The following is a 16,648-nucleotide window of genomic DNA, read 5'->3' on the forward strand; positions in this document are numbered from 1 at the left end:
TAAAAGGCAAAGATTGTTGGTTTATATTTTAAAAAGCAACATCCAACTATGTGCTGCCTCTCAGAAAAACTTGAAGGATAAAGAAAAAAGAGAAGGATAGAAAAATATATAAAATTTTAACACTATTCAAAGGGGGCTACAATGACAATATGAGATAAAACAGATTTCTTTTTTAAGATTTATTTATCTTTTGGGGGGATCATGCAAATGAGAACATGGGTGGGGTAAGGGGGAGGAAGAAAGAGAGAGAGGCTCAAGCAGACTCCCTGCTGAACCTAACACAAGGCTCGATCTCACCACCCCAAGATCACAACCTGAGCCAAAACCAAGACTTGGCCCCCCCAAATGACTATATCCCATCCAGGTGCACCAAGTTTATCTTGGACAATTTCTTTCTTTCTGTTTTTTTAGGATTTCATGTGAGGAATTTAAATTGTTTTTAATTTAAATTCAATTATTTAACATATAGTGTATTACTAGTTTCAGAGGTAGAGGTCAGGGAATCATTAGTCCTATATAATACCCAGTGCTCGTTACATCACATGCCCTCCTTGACATCTATCACCCAGTTACTCCATCCCCCAGCCCTTTCTGCTCCAGCAACCTTCAATTTGTTTCCTATTAATAAGAGTCTCTTATGGTTGGAAAGATGGCAAAGCAGGAGGACGCTGGCTCACCTCTTGACATGTGGCCACCAAGAAATACCTACATTGGCATAAATAACAAAAAGCAACCCGAAGACTGGCAGAACAGACTCTCCATAGCCAGATGCAGACAAGAGGCCACAGTGAAGCAGATCCACCCCGTCCAACTGCTCTTGGCAAGATCCCATCGAAGCAGTGATACAGACAATGGTCAGCACCACTGCAAATTGAATTCTGCTCCAGGGAGAGGGGAAGATAACCATACACCAGTCTGTGAGCCCAGAACCTGGGAGAGGCAGCTCGTCTGACTGCAGGCCCCACCCACCAACAAAGCTTCTCAGGGAACAATACAGGAAAAGTGCTCTACAGTTTGGTGCCACTTAATCTCTAGCAAACATCTGATCTTACTCAACTCAAGCCCAAGGCAGCCCCAGGCCAGCCAACTAACAACACAGGTTCCAGACTCTGCCCACAATAGGCAGAGAGCCATCAAAGACAGGACTGAAAGCAAACAGAGATCCACCAGAATGGTAGAATACCCCTGTAGCAATACACACAGGAGACACCTCTGAAGCAGCATATTCTGGTGAAAAGGAGACACTGTACTGAGGACACTACAGGACCTCTTCTTCATAAAGCCACTACTTTCAAGTATGGGAGATGTAGCTGACTTTCCTAACACACAGAAACAGACAGAGCAATAACAAAATGAGGAGACAGAGGAATATGTCCCAAATGAAAGAATGGAACAAAATCATAGCAAGAGAGCTAAACAAAATGGAGATAAGTAATATGCCTGACAGTGAATTTAATTTAAAACAAAATTTATGCTCATAAAGATACTCGCTAGAATTGAGAAAGGAGTGCAGGACATCCATGAGACCCTCCACCAGGAGATGGGATACTTAAAAAGCAACCAATCAGATATACTGAACTCGCTAAATGAAAATAAAAAAGGGCCACCTCGAATAAATAACAAACAAGAGTAAGTAAAAGAACAGATCAAAAACCTGGAGGACAGAGTAATAGAAAGTAATCAAGCAGAGCAGATGGGGCTGGGGTAACACTCAAAATGAGAATAGACCCATGGAACTCGGCGACACTGTCAAGCATAATGGTCGCATGATAGGGATCCCAGAAGGAAAGTAGCTAGAAAAGGGGGCAGAAGATTTACTTTAAAAAATAATAGTTGAAAATTTTCTGAATCTGGGGAAAGAAAGAGCAATCCAAATCCAGGAGGCAAAGAGAGGCCCCAACAAAACCAAACCAAAGAGGTCTGCACCAAGACACAAAGTAAATAAGATAGCCAAAAGTAGTGAAAAAGAATTTTAAAAGCAGCAAGAGAAGGGAAAGCAGTTACATACAAGGGAAACACCATAAGGCTATCAGTGAGTTTTTCAGCATAAACTTCAAAGGCCAGAAGAAAGTGGCATGATATACTCAATGTGCTAAAAGGAAAAAGAATCTATAGCCAAGAATACTCTATCCAGCAAGGCTTTAATTCAGAATAGAAGGAGAGATAGTTTCCCAGAAAAACAAAAGATAAAAGCAAAACCAGCCATATCCCTATGCCATCAGCCTATGGGTCTCGAATTCACAGTTCAGCTGCCCTCCTGCCCAAGTCAGCATGCACGGCCTACAAGCTGCTCAATGCCAAGTCAACATGCCTTCACTTCATATTGACAAGGACTCAAACTGACACTCTTCCTCTCAAATTCCAGTCCCTGTATTCAAGTCTGTGCATGAAAGTGGACATAATTTTAACAGCAGAATGAAGCAACCCAAATAGTGACACTAATTCTGTGGAATGTATAATGAATAAAAGGTGTGAGCTAGGCTGAAACCATCTCCAACAAGCACATCAAAGGACAATACATACAACATGATTCTGGTTAGTAATAGAAAGAAACACAGGAAAAATAAAACAAGATGAAATCAGAGAGGAAAACACCCCGTAAGGACTCTTAATCAGGAAACAAACTGGCGTTTGCTAGAGGGGGAGGAAGTGGGGGATTGGTAACTGGGTGATGGAGATTAAGGAGGATATTAGATGGAATGAGCACTGGGTATTACATAAAACTGATAAATCACTGAACTCTACCTCTGAAACTAATAATGTACTATATGTTAATTAACTGAATTTAAATTTTAAAAAAGAATTCCTGCAAAAAAGAAGAGTCTCTCATGGTTTGTCTCCCTCTCTTTTTATTTTTTCCTCTCTTCCCCCATGATACTGTTAAATTCCACATGTCACTGAGATCATATGATAATTGTCTTTCTCTGATTAACTTATTTCGCTAAGCATAATACCCTTAAGTTCCATCCGTATTGTTGCAAATGGCAAGATTTCATTTTTGTTGATGGCTGTGTAGTACTCGTGTGTGTGTGTACACATACATACATAGATACCACATCTTCTTTATCCATTCATTTGTTGATGGACATTTGGTCTCTTTCCATAGTTTGGCTATTATGGACATTGCTGGTATCAACACTAGAGTGCAGGTCCCCCTTCAGATCACCACATTTCTATCTTTGGGGTAAATCTCTAGTAGTGCAATTGCTGGATCATAGGGTAATGCTACTTTCACCTTTTGAGGAACCTCCAAACTGCTTTACAGAGTGGCTGCACCAGCTTGCATTCCCACCAACAGTGTGAGAGGGTTTTCCTTTCTCTCCACCCTCATCAGTATCCGTGAGGTGGTATCTCATTGTGGTTTTGGTCTGGATTTCCCTGATGCCGAGTGATATTGAACATTAGCCTATGTCTGTTAGACATAACAAGTGCCTTGTTATGTCTTTTTTATAGAAATGTTGGTTCATGTCTTCTGCCTATTCTTCTGAATGGATTATTTGTTTTGGGGAGGTTCTAAGTTGTTCACAGACTTTGGATACTAGTCCTTTAACTGATATGCCATTTGCAAATATCTTCTCCCGTTCTGTCAGTTGTCTTTTGGTTTTGTTGACTGTTTCCTTTGCTGTGCAAAAGGTTTTTACTTTGATGAAGTCCCAATAGTTCATTTTTGCCCTTACTTCCCGCCTTTGGTGGTATTTCTAGGAAGAAGTTGCTGAGGCTGAGGTCAAAGAGATTGCTGCCTGTGTTCTCCTCAAGGATTTTGATGGATTCCTGTCTCACATTGAGGTCTTTCATACATTTTTTAGTCTATTTTTTTGTATGCTGTAAAGCAATGATCCAGATTCATTCGACTGCATGTGGCAGTCCAATTTTCCCAACATATTTATTGAAGAGACTGTCTTTTTTCCACTGGATATTCTTTTCTTCTTTGTCAAAGATTAGTTGACCATAGAGTTGAGGGTTCACTTCTAGGTTCTCTATTCTGTTCCACTGATCTATGTGTCTGTATTTTTGCCAGTACCATGCTATCTTGATGATTACATCAAGCTCTACTGTAATAGAACTTGAAGTGTGGGATTGTAATGCCACGAATTTTGTTGTTTTGTTTTTTTAATATTCCTTTGGCTATCAGAGGTCTTTTCTTGTTCCATATAAGTTTTAGGATTATTTGTTCCAGCTCTGAGGGGGAAAAGTTGATGGCATTGACAGGGATTGCATTGAATGTATACATTGATTTGTGTAGCATAGACATTTTAACAATATTTGTTCTTCCAATCCATGAGCATGGAAGGTTTTCCATTTCTTTGTGTCTTCCTCGATTTCTTTCATGAGTCTTCTATAGTTTTCGGAGTACAGATCCTTTGCCTCTTTAGTTAGGTTTATTCCTAGGTATCTTATGGTTTTGGGTGCAATTGTAAATGGGATCAAGTCCTTAATTTCTCTTTCTTCTGTCTCATTGTTAGTGTATAAAAATGCAACTGATTTCTGTGGATTGATTTTATATCCTGCCATGTTGCTCAATTCCTGTGTGAGTTCTAGCAATTTTGGGGTGAAGTCCTTTGGGTTTTCCACATAGTGTATCATGTCATTTGTGAACAGTGAGAGTTTGACTTCGTCCTTGCCAATTTGGATGCCTTTTATTTCTTTTCATTGTTATCTGATTGCCAAGGCTGGGACTTCTGGTAGTATGTTGAGCAACAGTGGTGAAAGAAGACATTCCTGCAGTGTTCCTGACCTTACAGGAAAAGCTCTCAGTTCTTCCCCATTGAGAATGATATTCGCTGTGGGCTTTTTGTATATGGCTTTTATGATATTGAGGTATGTTCTCTTTATCCCTACTTCGTGAAACATTTTAATCAAGAAAGGATGCTGTACTTTGTCAAATGCTTTTTCTGCATCTATTGGGAGGATCATATGTTTCTTGTCCTTTTCTTCTTTCTTTTATTAACGTAGTGCATCACACTGATTGATCTGCAGATGGTGAATCACCCTTGAAGCCCAGGAATAAATCCCACTTGCTTATGTTAAATAATCCTTTACGATCGATACAGGGGAGACTATGATCGGTTCTACGGGCGAGATTATGAGTACAACAGATACAGAGACTATTACAGACAGTACAGTCGGGATTGGCAGAATTACTACTACCACCACCCCCAGGACAGAGACCGATACTACAGGAACTACTACGGTTACCAAGGGTATCGGTGAAGCCCCTGTCATTCTCGCCTGTCAGCCGTGAAGCTGAATCTCTAGGGGTGCCAGGCACCCCCCAAAACACAACCAAGGAAAACAGGGGCTGTTCGGGTGGGGCTGAGCTGCCAGGGAGGGTCGGTGGGGGGGAGGGTGCGCAAGCAGGGGCAGGGGAGGGGGGAGGTGGAAACAACAAAACTGTACATTTTTTTTAAAAGTTTGTTGAAAAGAATATTGTCTTATTCTATAAAACATTTCAAACCTAGTTAGATATTTGTAATCAAAAAACATTTGCGCAGAAAGCAGCACTTAGGGCTGCCTGTCCTGTATCCTGCAGTTCGGACAGGAAAAGAACTGAAAATGTCACCCTTCTGACATTCTAAGGCAGCTGGACTGGCAGCCGAGGAAGGGGGAGTGTTGAGGAGGTGCGGAGAGGGTGGGCACGCATGGGAGCGCGCCCTCTCCGGAGCAGGCAGGAGTGAGGACAGAGGGAGAGCTTGTGACTGGCAGTGAAAATAAACGATTGGCTCTTATCAATCACTTGCACCAACTAAAAAAAAAAAAAATGTAGGGTCCTACTGGCTAGTATCTTGGTGAGAATTTTTGCATCCATGTTCCTCAGGAATATTGGTCTGTAGTTCTCCCTTTTGGTGGGGTCTTTGTCCAGTTTTGGGATCAAGGTAATACTGGCCTCACAGAAAGAGTATGGAAGTTTCCTTCCATTTCTATTTTTTGAAACAGCTTCAAAAGAACAGGTATTGATTCTACAAAGTTGATTTCTAAGCAAACAATATTACCAGGGATAAAAAAGGCATTTCACAAGAGGGCATAACAAATCCAAATGTTTATATACCTAATAATACAACTTCCAATTATATGAAACAAAGACTAAAGGAATTTAAAGAGAAACAGACAAATCCAGAATTATAATTGGAGGTTTCAGTACTCCTCTGTCAATATCTGATATCACAAGTAAACAGAAAACAAGCAAAGATATAGTAGACTTAAACATTATCAAACTTATTTGATCAATGTTAACAGAATTACTCCACCAAACAATAGCTAAATATACCTTCTTCTAAAATTCACATAAAATGTTTAACAAAATAACACTGTATTCAGGACCATAAAACAAGTCTCAATAAATTTAAACAGCTATTGCTAAAGCAGAGCTTGAAAATAAATGTACAACATCATTTATATTAGAAAAGATAATATAAGGACAGAGACAGTACATAAAATGTCAAAAATCCCAAGACAACTACGGATCAATATCCACCATGAACTTAGATGCAAAAATTCTAAATACAATTTCAGCAGATCAAATCCAACAATATTTTATAAAGACAATGTATCATGACCAAGTGGGTTTATACCAGAATGCAAAGTTGGTTTAACATTCAAAAATCAATATAATTCATAAAAAATAAATAAATGTACTTCATTATATTAAACTCTAAGAGGAATACCACATGACCATTACAGTAAATGCAAGAAAAGCATTTGACAAAATCCAACACCTATTTCTTTTAAACTCTAAGCAAACAAGGAAGAAAAACAAACTTCCTCAATCTGATAAAAGCCATCTACAGAAATCTACAGTTAACATATTTAATGCTTTATCCCTAAGATCAGGAAAACAACAATGCATACTCACCACTTATACTAAAATTTGTACTTGAGGTGCTAGCCAGTTGCTGTTAAGGCAAGAAAGAGAAACAAAGGCACCCAGATTGTAAAGGAAGAAGTAAAAGTGCCTTATTCACAGATGACAGGCTCATCTACATACAAAAATCTCATGGAACCGAAAAACAACAACATAACCTACTAGGACAAGTTTAGCAAGGCAGCAGGATACATGAGGCAACAGAGTTCCAATCAAAATTTCAGCAAGTATTTTTGTGGAAATTAACAACTTGATATAAAATTCACATGGGAATGCTAAGCTCCAGTAATAGTCAAATGGGAGAACTATTTGGAGGATTAATACTATTTGATTTCAAAACAAAGTCACAGTAAACAAAACAGTAGTGTTTTGGCATTAAGCTAGAAAACAGATCAATGGACTAGAATAAGTCTAGAAATAGTGCTACACATACAGTAACAACTAATTTTTGACCAAAGCTCAAAAGTACCTAAGTGAAGTGAAGGATAGGCTTTTCAACAAATGGTACATGAACAATTAAATATGTATATTCAAAAAATGAATTTTGATCAATACTTTGTTCCATATACAAAACTAACTCAAAATGGATCAGACCTAAACATAAAACTTAAAACTATAAAACTTCTGTAAGAAATTATGAGTCAAACTGTGTGACCTTGAGTGTTCCAAAAGCGTAATCTATAAAAGAACAATTTCAAATTGGACTTCATCAAAATTTAAAACTTACATTCTTCAAAAGATACTATTTAAGAGAATGATAAGCTACAGATAGGGAAAAAATGCTTTTAAGCATATATCTGATAAAAGCATATATCTGATAAAGAACTCATATCCTAAATATACAAAGAACTCTTAAAATACAATGATAAGGAAAAAAACAGCAACAACAAAAAAAGAAAGAAAGCAAATAACCTAATTTTTAATGGGCAAAAATTTCAAACAGAGAAGACACATCAATGGCAAATAAACACATGAAAAGATGCTCAACACCATTAGAAATACAAATTAAAAATACAAGATACCAATAACTGTTAGAAGGGCTAAGATTAAAGCCTAACCATACCAAGTATCAGCAAGGATGTAAACAAACTAAAAATTTCATACACTGATGGTGGGAATGTGAGAAAAGTACAGGCCCTTCAGAAACCATTTGACAGTTAAATGTGCACCTATCATATAAACCAGTCATTCCAAATGTAGGTATCTGTCCAGGAGAAATGAAACATACATCTATGTATACAAAGGCTTGTATACATAAATAATGTTCACAGCATTTCATAACAAAAAGTGAATAAACATGATATATACATACAATAGAGTATTACTAAGCAATGAAAAAATGAACTATACATGGACACTACCACATGGATGAATCTCAAAATAATTACTCTGAATAAAATATTCCATTTTAAAAAATACACACTATATTATTCCATTTCTATAAAATTGTAGAAAATGCAAACTAATCTATAGTAACTGAAAGCCGATTAATGGCTGCCTGGTGATGAGAAAGGGGATAGTGGATACGTTCATCTTCTTGAGTTTGGTGATTATTTCACAGATAAATACATATGTCAAAACCTGTCAAACTGCACACCTTAAAATGTGTACTTTATTATGTCAATTATATATGAAAAAAGCTGTTAGAAGTTGTCTCTGTGTGGCACCTGGGTGGCTCAGTTGGTTAAGTGTCTGCCTTTGACTCAGATCATGATCCCAGAGTCTTGGGATCAAGCCCCACATTGGGGTCCCTGCTCAGTAGAGAATCTGCTTCTCCCTCTCCCTCTGTCTGTTGCTCCCCCTGTTGTGCTCTATTATTAGAAAAAAAATGAGTAAAAAATCTTAAAAAAAAAAAAGTAGTTGTCTCTGTTATTACCCTTAAAGCCAGTGGTAGTATATATCCTGACTAAACACAAAAGGGCTCTTCCAATAATTCTTTTGTAGCTGATGGCCGAAAGAGCTTCTGATAATAATATAGTGAAGGGCACACAGGATTCAGAGTATACATTCTCTGTGTATATATGTATACGTGTGTATACATTCTCTGTGTATATATGTGTATGTACATATATATGTATATATGAAATAGAACAGTTATATATATAACAATATATGAAATAGAATAGTTGTTTTATATATATAGTTTTATATATATATTTATATATATGAAATAGAATAGCTGTTTTCTGTATTTTTATATATATACAGAAAACAGCTATAAAATATATATAATATATAATATATATACAGAAAAATTATATATATTATATAAATATATTTTTAATATATATATATATACAAAAAACAGCTATTCTATTTCATTCCTTTTAAGAGAGAAGGATACTTTGCCTTCCTTAAATAAATTAAGGTATTTCCCACTCTAAACCATAAATTAGGTATCTACCCTAAATTAAATTACTTTACAAATTAACCAAAGGGGACTAGTTTGAGAGTTTAAATCAAAAATGGTAGTTTTAGGGGCACCTGGGTAGCTCAGTTAAGCATCTATTTGCCTTCAGCCAAGGTCATGATTCCAGGGTCCTAGGATCAAGCCCCATCTCATCAGGCCCCCTGCTCAGCAAGCGGTCTGCTTCTCTCTCTTCCTCTGTCCTTCCCGCTCCCACTCCCCTGGCTTATGCTCTCTCTCAAATAAATAAATAAAGTCTAAAAAAAAAGAAAAGAAAAGAAATGGTAGTTTTATTGCCTTAAAAAAATTATAAAATTCAGAAATAATTTAGGGAATTTGCCATCTTAAGAAAAATCTCTAAAGCTATCTGAGCCAGAAGAAAATTTTAGTACAACTTTAGTTTTAGGACCAACTCCTCCAAAAAAGACTTGAATACTTCTGTTAAGTAATTTTCATAAACAAGGGGCCAAAGACTAGAAAATAAACACTCAATATGAGTACATTTTGTTTATGACATATATATATATCAATGGATGGTTGAGCTCATATAACTGCAAAGAAAGAAAAGCCAAGCAACTTCACTCACCTATTTTGTTCCTCCAGTTTAGCCAGGAGTTCTAAGTCGTCTGGACTCAACTGTGAAGGGGAAGTTGGTGAAAGGGCTGGCGTAGATAGTGTGGTAGAGGAGGATGTAGTGTGTAATGAGGCAGATGGACTTGCCACCTGACTGGCCATCTGACTGACTGTATGTGATACTGTGTTCTTCACCCATGAGAGAGTAGAACTCAGCTTTTCTGCAACCTTGTCTGTCGCCACCTATGGATAAAAATGAAAGTTGAATATATTTTCGTTTTATTGCATTCATTACCAAGAACACGATAACCCTGTTAAGTTTTACTTAATAATGACCATCACAATATTTTCTTTGAGGTGATAAAGGTAAAACCTACTTTAGCAACGATTATTCTAACACCTAGCTTTTGGAAAATATTTCAGTTCAGTAACATGAACAAACTACAACAGTGTTTTCCAAACTACAGGATAAAATCCATCAGGGAGTAATAAAATCAATATGACAGGTTACACCTGCATTTTTAAAAATGAAAAAGAACATAAAAATTGCCTTATGAAATTGTTATTAGCTTTCATGTATGTATTAAAACTATGTACTACCTGTACATATATTTATGGGTATATTTAGCTGGGATGTAAAATGTATTCTTTAGTCAAAAACATTTAAAAGCAAAGGAATTAAAACATGTCCACTGGGTGATGAGGACAGGGAAATGCTGTAACATGACCAATAAGTCAATAAAAACTGGGGTTGTTGGGGCGCCTGGGTGGCTCAGTGGATTAAGCCGCTGCCTTCGGCTCAGGTCATGATCTCAGGGTCCTGGGATCGAGTCCCGAGTCGGGCTCTCTGCTCAGCAGGGAGCCTGTTTCCTCCTCTCTCTCTCTCTGCCTGCCTCTCTGCCTACTTGTGATCTCTCTCTGTCAAATAAATAAATAAAATCTTTAAAAAAAAAAAAAAACTGGGGTTGCTTAGCCTAATAAATAAGATGTAAGGAGACCGGTGGTACCTGTCTTCAAACAGCCTAAGAGTATTTTTGTAGAAAAGGGACTCTTCCTAGAGGAACAAAATCATGATAAATGGTTGAGTGAGCAGAGTGGGAGAGATGCAAGACAAAATTTTCACATAGAACTATTCTGAAATAGAATGGGATGCCTATGAAGAGTAGACATCCCCACCAATGGCTATAATAAAGCAGCTATTAGAAGTACCAAATGACAGAAGCTGAAGATAACTTTCTGTTTTAAATGGGCAACCAGAATTTAAAAAACACTTAAGATCCCTATTTCTAAGATTAACTGAATTACACATATGTCCATAAAGTTACCATAAATTATGCCCATCTCCTAAGCAGATATGTATACAAACATGTATACAAATACAGCTGAAAAACAAAATATACATAAATAATATCTGAACACAGCATTATCACTTCACTAATAAAAATATAATAATAGCCTATCAGACACATGAAAAAATGTTCATCATCGCTAGCCCTCAGGGAGATTCAAATTAAAACCACATTAAGATATCACCTTACACCAGTTAGAATGGCCAAAATTAGCAAGACAGGAAACAACATGTGTTGGAGGGAATGTGGAGAAAGGGGAACCCTCTTCCACTGTTGGTGGGAATGCAAGTTGGTGCAGTCTCTTTGGAGAACAGTGTAGAGATTCTTCAAGAAATTAAAAATAGAACTTCCCTATGACCCTGCCATTGCACTCCTGGGTATTTACCCCAAAGATACAGATGTCATGAAAAGAAGGGCCATCTGTACCCCAATGTTTATAGCAGCAATGGCCACGGTCGCCAAACTGTGGAAGGAGCCAAGATGTCCTTCAAAGACGAATGGATAAGGAAAATGTGGTCCATATACACTATGGAGTATTATGCCTCCATCAGAAAGGATGAATACCCAACTTTTGTAGCAACATGGACAGGACTGGAAGAGATTATGCTGAGTGAAATAAGTCAAGCAGAGAGAGTCAATTATCATATGGTTTCACTTATTTGTGGAGCATAACAAATAGCATGGAGGACAAGGGGTGTTAGAGAGGAGAAGGGGGTTGGGGGAAATTGGAAGGGCAGGTGAATCATGAGAGACTATGGACTCTGAAAAACAATCTGAGGGGTTTGAAGTGGCAGGGGGGTGGGAGGTTGGGGTACCAGGTGATGGGTATTATAGAAGGCACGGATTGCATGGAGCACTGGGTGTGGTGAAAAAATAATGAATACTGTTATGCTGAAAATAAATAAATAAATTTTTACAAAATTTTTTAAAAATAAACAATTATTAAAAAAATAGCCATATTTGAATACCTATATAAAACTAAACATTCTTAAAATGAGTTTACAAAATAAGGTGTTAATAGGCTTTTTAAGGGACTGTATTTTCTAAAAACTATCATGAAAAGGGCTCCTTGATTGTGAAGTACTTAGTTATTTAAAGCTAAAAACTTGGACATGCTTTCATGTGCTTTGAAAAGATCTTAAATTTTATGTCATAGGTAAATGGCTAAAGCACTGCAAATTATTTTCGGATTCAGCACAATGTCAGCTAATCTTAATTATATATAGCAATTCATACACACAGAAATTAAAATACCAAGGCATATAATCCCCACTGAGACAATTTTAGCAATCACTATTCTCCTCATGGGTTGGCCAAGGCTTTTTTCCTCACCTCAATACACAAATGACTCTCTATCCCTCTGTCCCCCACTTCCTCCCCTCAAACCAGCAGGATACTTTGATGTAAGGAAAGGATAAAATGGAAAAGGGATTCTAAGGTCAAAGTTAAGCAACTCAATACGAGGCTGGAACTTAAACAAAAATTTGATTACAAGTGCCGAAAGGGCCAGAAGTTTTATTAACCTCAGAATACCTCTGATGTTCAGGAACACATTTTAGAATTTACTTCTCTTGGAAACAGTATTATAGAAGGGACAAGGGAACTCTTACTGTTGAGGGAAGAATCCCCAAGAAAGACAAGCAGGATACAGCATGGGGCCCAAGGAAAAGGAGAAATGGGCAGATCATTTAGGCTTCCAGGCAAAAGAAATCCTTACCAATGCAGAGACCAGCAGCACAGCTCCTCAGGGCAAAAAGCCAGACAGGAACCAAAGAAAGGAGCCAAGGTATACCACAAGATAGCCTATTGTGATTTGTTACCCTATTGATCTTTTCTACATAATTACAGCCACAAATTCAATTATCAGGATTGCACTAATTTGCATCCCTGAATCACAGTAAACAGAATACCTAACACATGAATTTACAGAAAAATGTTACCCCTTATTAATACCAACCTTTAATTTCAAATATGCTTACAATTTTAAAAAATTAATATTTCACATTTCCATTATATACAAGTTCTCTACTAGAATTAACTGTAGGAAAGGCAAGAGATTCCTACTTTGCTTTCGTTTATTTAAACAAATAAATTTATCATACCCCTTCTGCACACTGTAGCAACAGGCTTCCATTTAAAGAGTCTGGAATAAGGAAGAGCTCAATCCTGACATCCTTTCAACTTTGCTGAAATTCAGCTGATATGAGATTCAATCTAGAACTACTGAAGGCTCAGTAACTCATCTTCATATGTTAAATACTGAAATAAAACTGAAGTATTTCATTGCAGTTGCATTTTAATAAAGTTTAATACACATGGTTCTAGAAATCCCACAGGACTGATTCATTTTTCATATACCATCATGTTCTATTTTTCCTTTAACTCTACAGTACTTTTCCAAATCTTCACCCTGTCACCTCTAAATTTCCTATGGTAAACTGAGGTCATGAAGACATAGTAAATCTGACAGTGCCATTACATCACAAAGTTCTTGTCTACCTCATAGAGGGGTTATGCATTTATTTTTAAATATGAACGTATTTTGGAAAGGTTGAAACTATCATTAAAAATGCTTAGTAATCAGGCACAAATGACCACATATTGCAGGGCTCCATTTACATAAAATGTCCAGAATAGGCAAATCCAGAAACAGAAAGTAGATCAGTGGCTTCAAGGGCCCTGGGGAAAGACGGCTAACATGCATGGGATTTCTTTTTGGAGTGACAAAAACATTCTGGGATTGGACTGTGGTCATGGTTACATAACCTGAATAGACTAAATGCCACTGAACTGCACACTTTAAGTGAATGAATGGATTTATGGTATGTGAATTATTATCTCAGTTGTAAAAGGGCTTAGTCAATCTCAGGAAACTTCATATATATTATTCCAATGATACAAAAAAGGCAAAACAGGGCGCCTGGGTGGCTCAGTGGGTTAAGCCGCTGCCTTCGGCTCAGGTCATGATCTCAGGGTCCTGGGATCGAGTCCCGCATCAGGCTCTCTGCTCAGCAGGGAGCCTGCTTCCTCCTCTCTCTCTCTCTGCCTGCCTCTCTGCCTACTTGTGATCTCTCTCTGTCAAATAAATAAAATCTTTAAAAAAAAAAAAAAAGGCAAAACAATGGAGACAGTAAAAAGATCAGTAGTTGCTAGGAGTTGGGAATAGGGGAGAGATGAATGGGCAGAGCACAGAGGATTTTTAGGATAATAAAAATAGTCTGTGTAATACCATCATGATATGTGTCATCACACATTTGACCAAATCCATACAATGCACAACAAACACTAAGAGTAAACACTAATATAAAGTAAGGATTTTGGGTGATTATGATGTGTCAATGTAGGTATATCACTGATAACACAAGTACCATTCTGGTGGAGAACGCATGTTGGGGAGGGCCGGTAGTATATGGGAAATCTCTGTACTTTCCACTCAATCTTGTTATGAATCTAAAACTGTTCTAAAAAAGCAAAATCTTAATAAAATAATAAAGTTTAGTAGGAATTTTAGATATCACTACAATATTTTAATAGGATCTCCAATGAAAAACAATCACGGTTCCTCTATTGCTTTGTATTTTAAGTTATACGGATGCTCTTAACTCCCAAAATTGACTATTTTTATTTCTTTTCTAATTTTTAAATTTTTATTTTAATTCCAGTGTAGTTATCACAGAGTGATATATTAGTTTCAGATGTACACTATAGTGGCTTAACAATTCTGTGTATTAGTGCTTATCAAGACAATTATACTCTTATTAATCACCTTTGCCTATTTCACCTACTCCTCAACTACCTCCCCTCTGGTAACTATCAGTTTGTTCTCTACAGTTAAGAGTCTATTTTGGAGGGTTGCCTGGCTGGTTCACTCAGTAGAGCATATAACCCTCAATCTCAGGGTCCTGAGTTCAGGCCCCATGTTGGGCACTGAGTCCTACTTAAAAGTCTGATTTTTGTTTTGTCTCCTTTTTCCCTCTGTTCATTTGTTTCTTAAATTTGACATATGAGGGCGCCTGGGTGGCTCAGTGGGTTAAGCCGCTGCCTTCGGCTCGGGTCATGATCTCAGGGTCCTGGGATCGAGTCCGGCATCGGGCTCTCTGCTCAGCGAGGGGGTCTGCTGCCTCCTCTCTCTCTGCCTGCCTCTCTTCCTACTTGTAATCTCTGTCTGTCAAATAAATAAATAAAATATTTTTTAAAAAAAAATTTGACATATGTGTGAAATCATATGCTACTTGTCTTTCTCTGACTTATTTCACTTAGCATTGTATTCTCTAGCTCCATCCATGTTGTTGCAAATGGCAAGTCTTCCTTTTTATGGCTGATAATATTATATATAACCTATATAATATATATATAGGATATATATATAACCTATATAATATGTGTGTATAATATATTATATATATATAGTATATATATGAGAGAGAGAGATCATATATATGATATATCTCACCTCTACTTTATCCATTCATCTATCAATGGACACTTGGGCTGCTTCCATAATTTGGCTACTGTAAATAATGCTGCAATCAATATAAGGATGCATATATCCTTTTCAGTTAGTGTTTTCATATTCTTTGAGTAAATACCCATTAATGTGATCACTGCAGCATATGGGAATTCTATTTTTAATCTTTGGAGGAAACTCTATACAGTTCTCCACTTTGGCTATGACAGTTTGCATTCCCATCCACCCTGCAAAAGGACTCCTTCTTCTCCACATCCTTGCTAACACTTGTTTCTTGTGTTTTTTATGTGAGCCATTGTTAGGTATGAGGTGGTTTTGATCTGCATTGTGATCTCATTGTGGTTTTGATCTGCATTTCCTGTTGATGGGTGATGCTGAGGACCTTTCAATTTGTCTGCTGGCCATCTGTTTGCCTTCCTTGGAGAAATGTCTTTTCATGTCTTCCACTCATTTTTAATTGTATTACATGTTATTTGTGTGCTAATTTGTGTAAGTTCTTTATATATTTTTGAAAAACCCTTTATTGGGGCGCCTGGGTGGCTCAGTGGGTTAAGCCGCTGCCTTCGGCTCAGGTCATGATCTCAGGGTCCTGGGATCGAGTCCCGCATCAGGCTCTCTGCTCAGCAACGAGCCTGCTTCCCTCTCTCTCTGCCTGCCTCTCAGTGTACTTGTGATTTCTCTCTGTCAAATAAATAAATAAAATCTTTAAAAAAAAAAAAAAAGAAAAACCCTTTATTGGATATTTTGCAAATATCTTCTCCCATTCTGTCAGTTGTCTTTAAGTTTTGTTGACTGGATCCTTTGCAGTGCAGAAGTTTTTATTTTTATATATTTCCAACAGCTTATTCTTGCTTTTGTTTCCCTTGCCTCAGGAGACATATCTAGAAAAATATTGCTATGGCCAATGTCAGAGAAATTACTGCCTGTGCTCTCTCCTAGGATTTTTATGATTTTAGGTCTCCCATTTAGATCCTTAATTCTATTTTTGTGTG

At 37.3% G+C, this 16,648-nt stretch overlaps 1 protein-coding gene across 9 annotated transcripts in view; it reads right to left on the bottom strand.

The window, feature by feature from the left end:
• Window positions 1-16,648, bottom strand: part of EVI5 (ecotropic viral integration site 5) — a 205,896-nt gene that overhangs the window by 152,728 nt on the left and 36,520 nt on the right. For 8 of the 9 annotated variants that reach the window (XM_045064863.1, XM_045064856.1, XM_045064857.1 and 5 more), the window contains one exon: window positions 9,853-10,082. In XM_045064863.1, the coding sequence (XP_044920798.1) occupies window positions 9,853-10,001 (149 nt within the window). In that variant the 5' untranslated portion in view covers window positions 10,002-10,082. Of the gene's footprint in view, window positions 1-9,852; window positions 10,083-13,290; window positions 13,607-16,648 lie in introns of those variants that run through there. The other variant, XM_045064862.1, reaches the window with a different exon arrangement.

This window comes from Mustela putorius, unplaced genomic scaffold (genome assembly GCF_011764305.1).
Source record: "Mustela putorius furo isolate JIRA1106 unplaced genomic scaffold, ASM1176430v1.1 tig00003853_pilon_pilon_pilon, whole genome shotgun sequence".
NCBI lineage: Eukaryota > Metazoa > Chordata > Mammalia > Carnivora > Mustelidae > Mustela > Mustela putorius.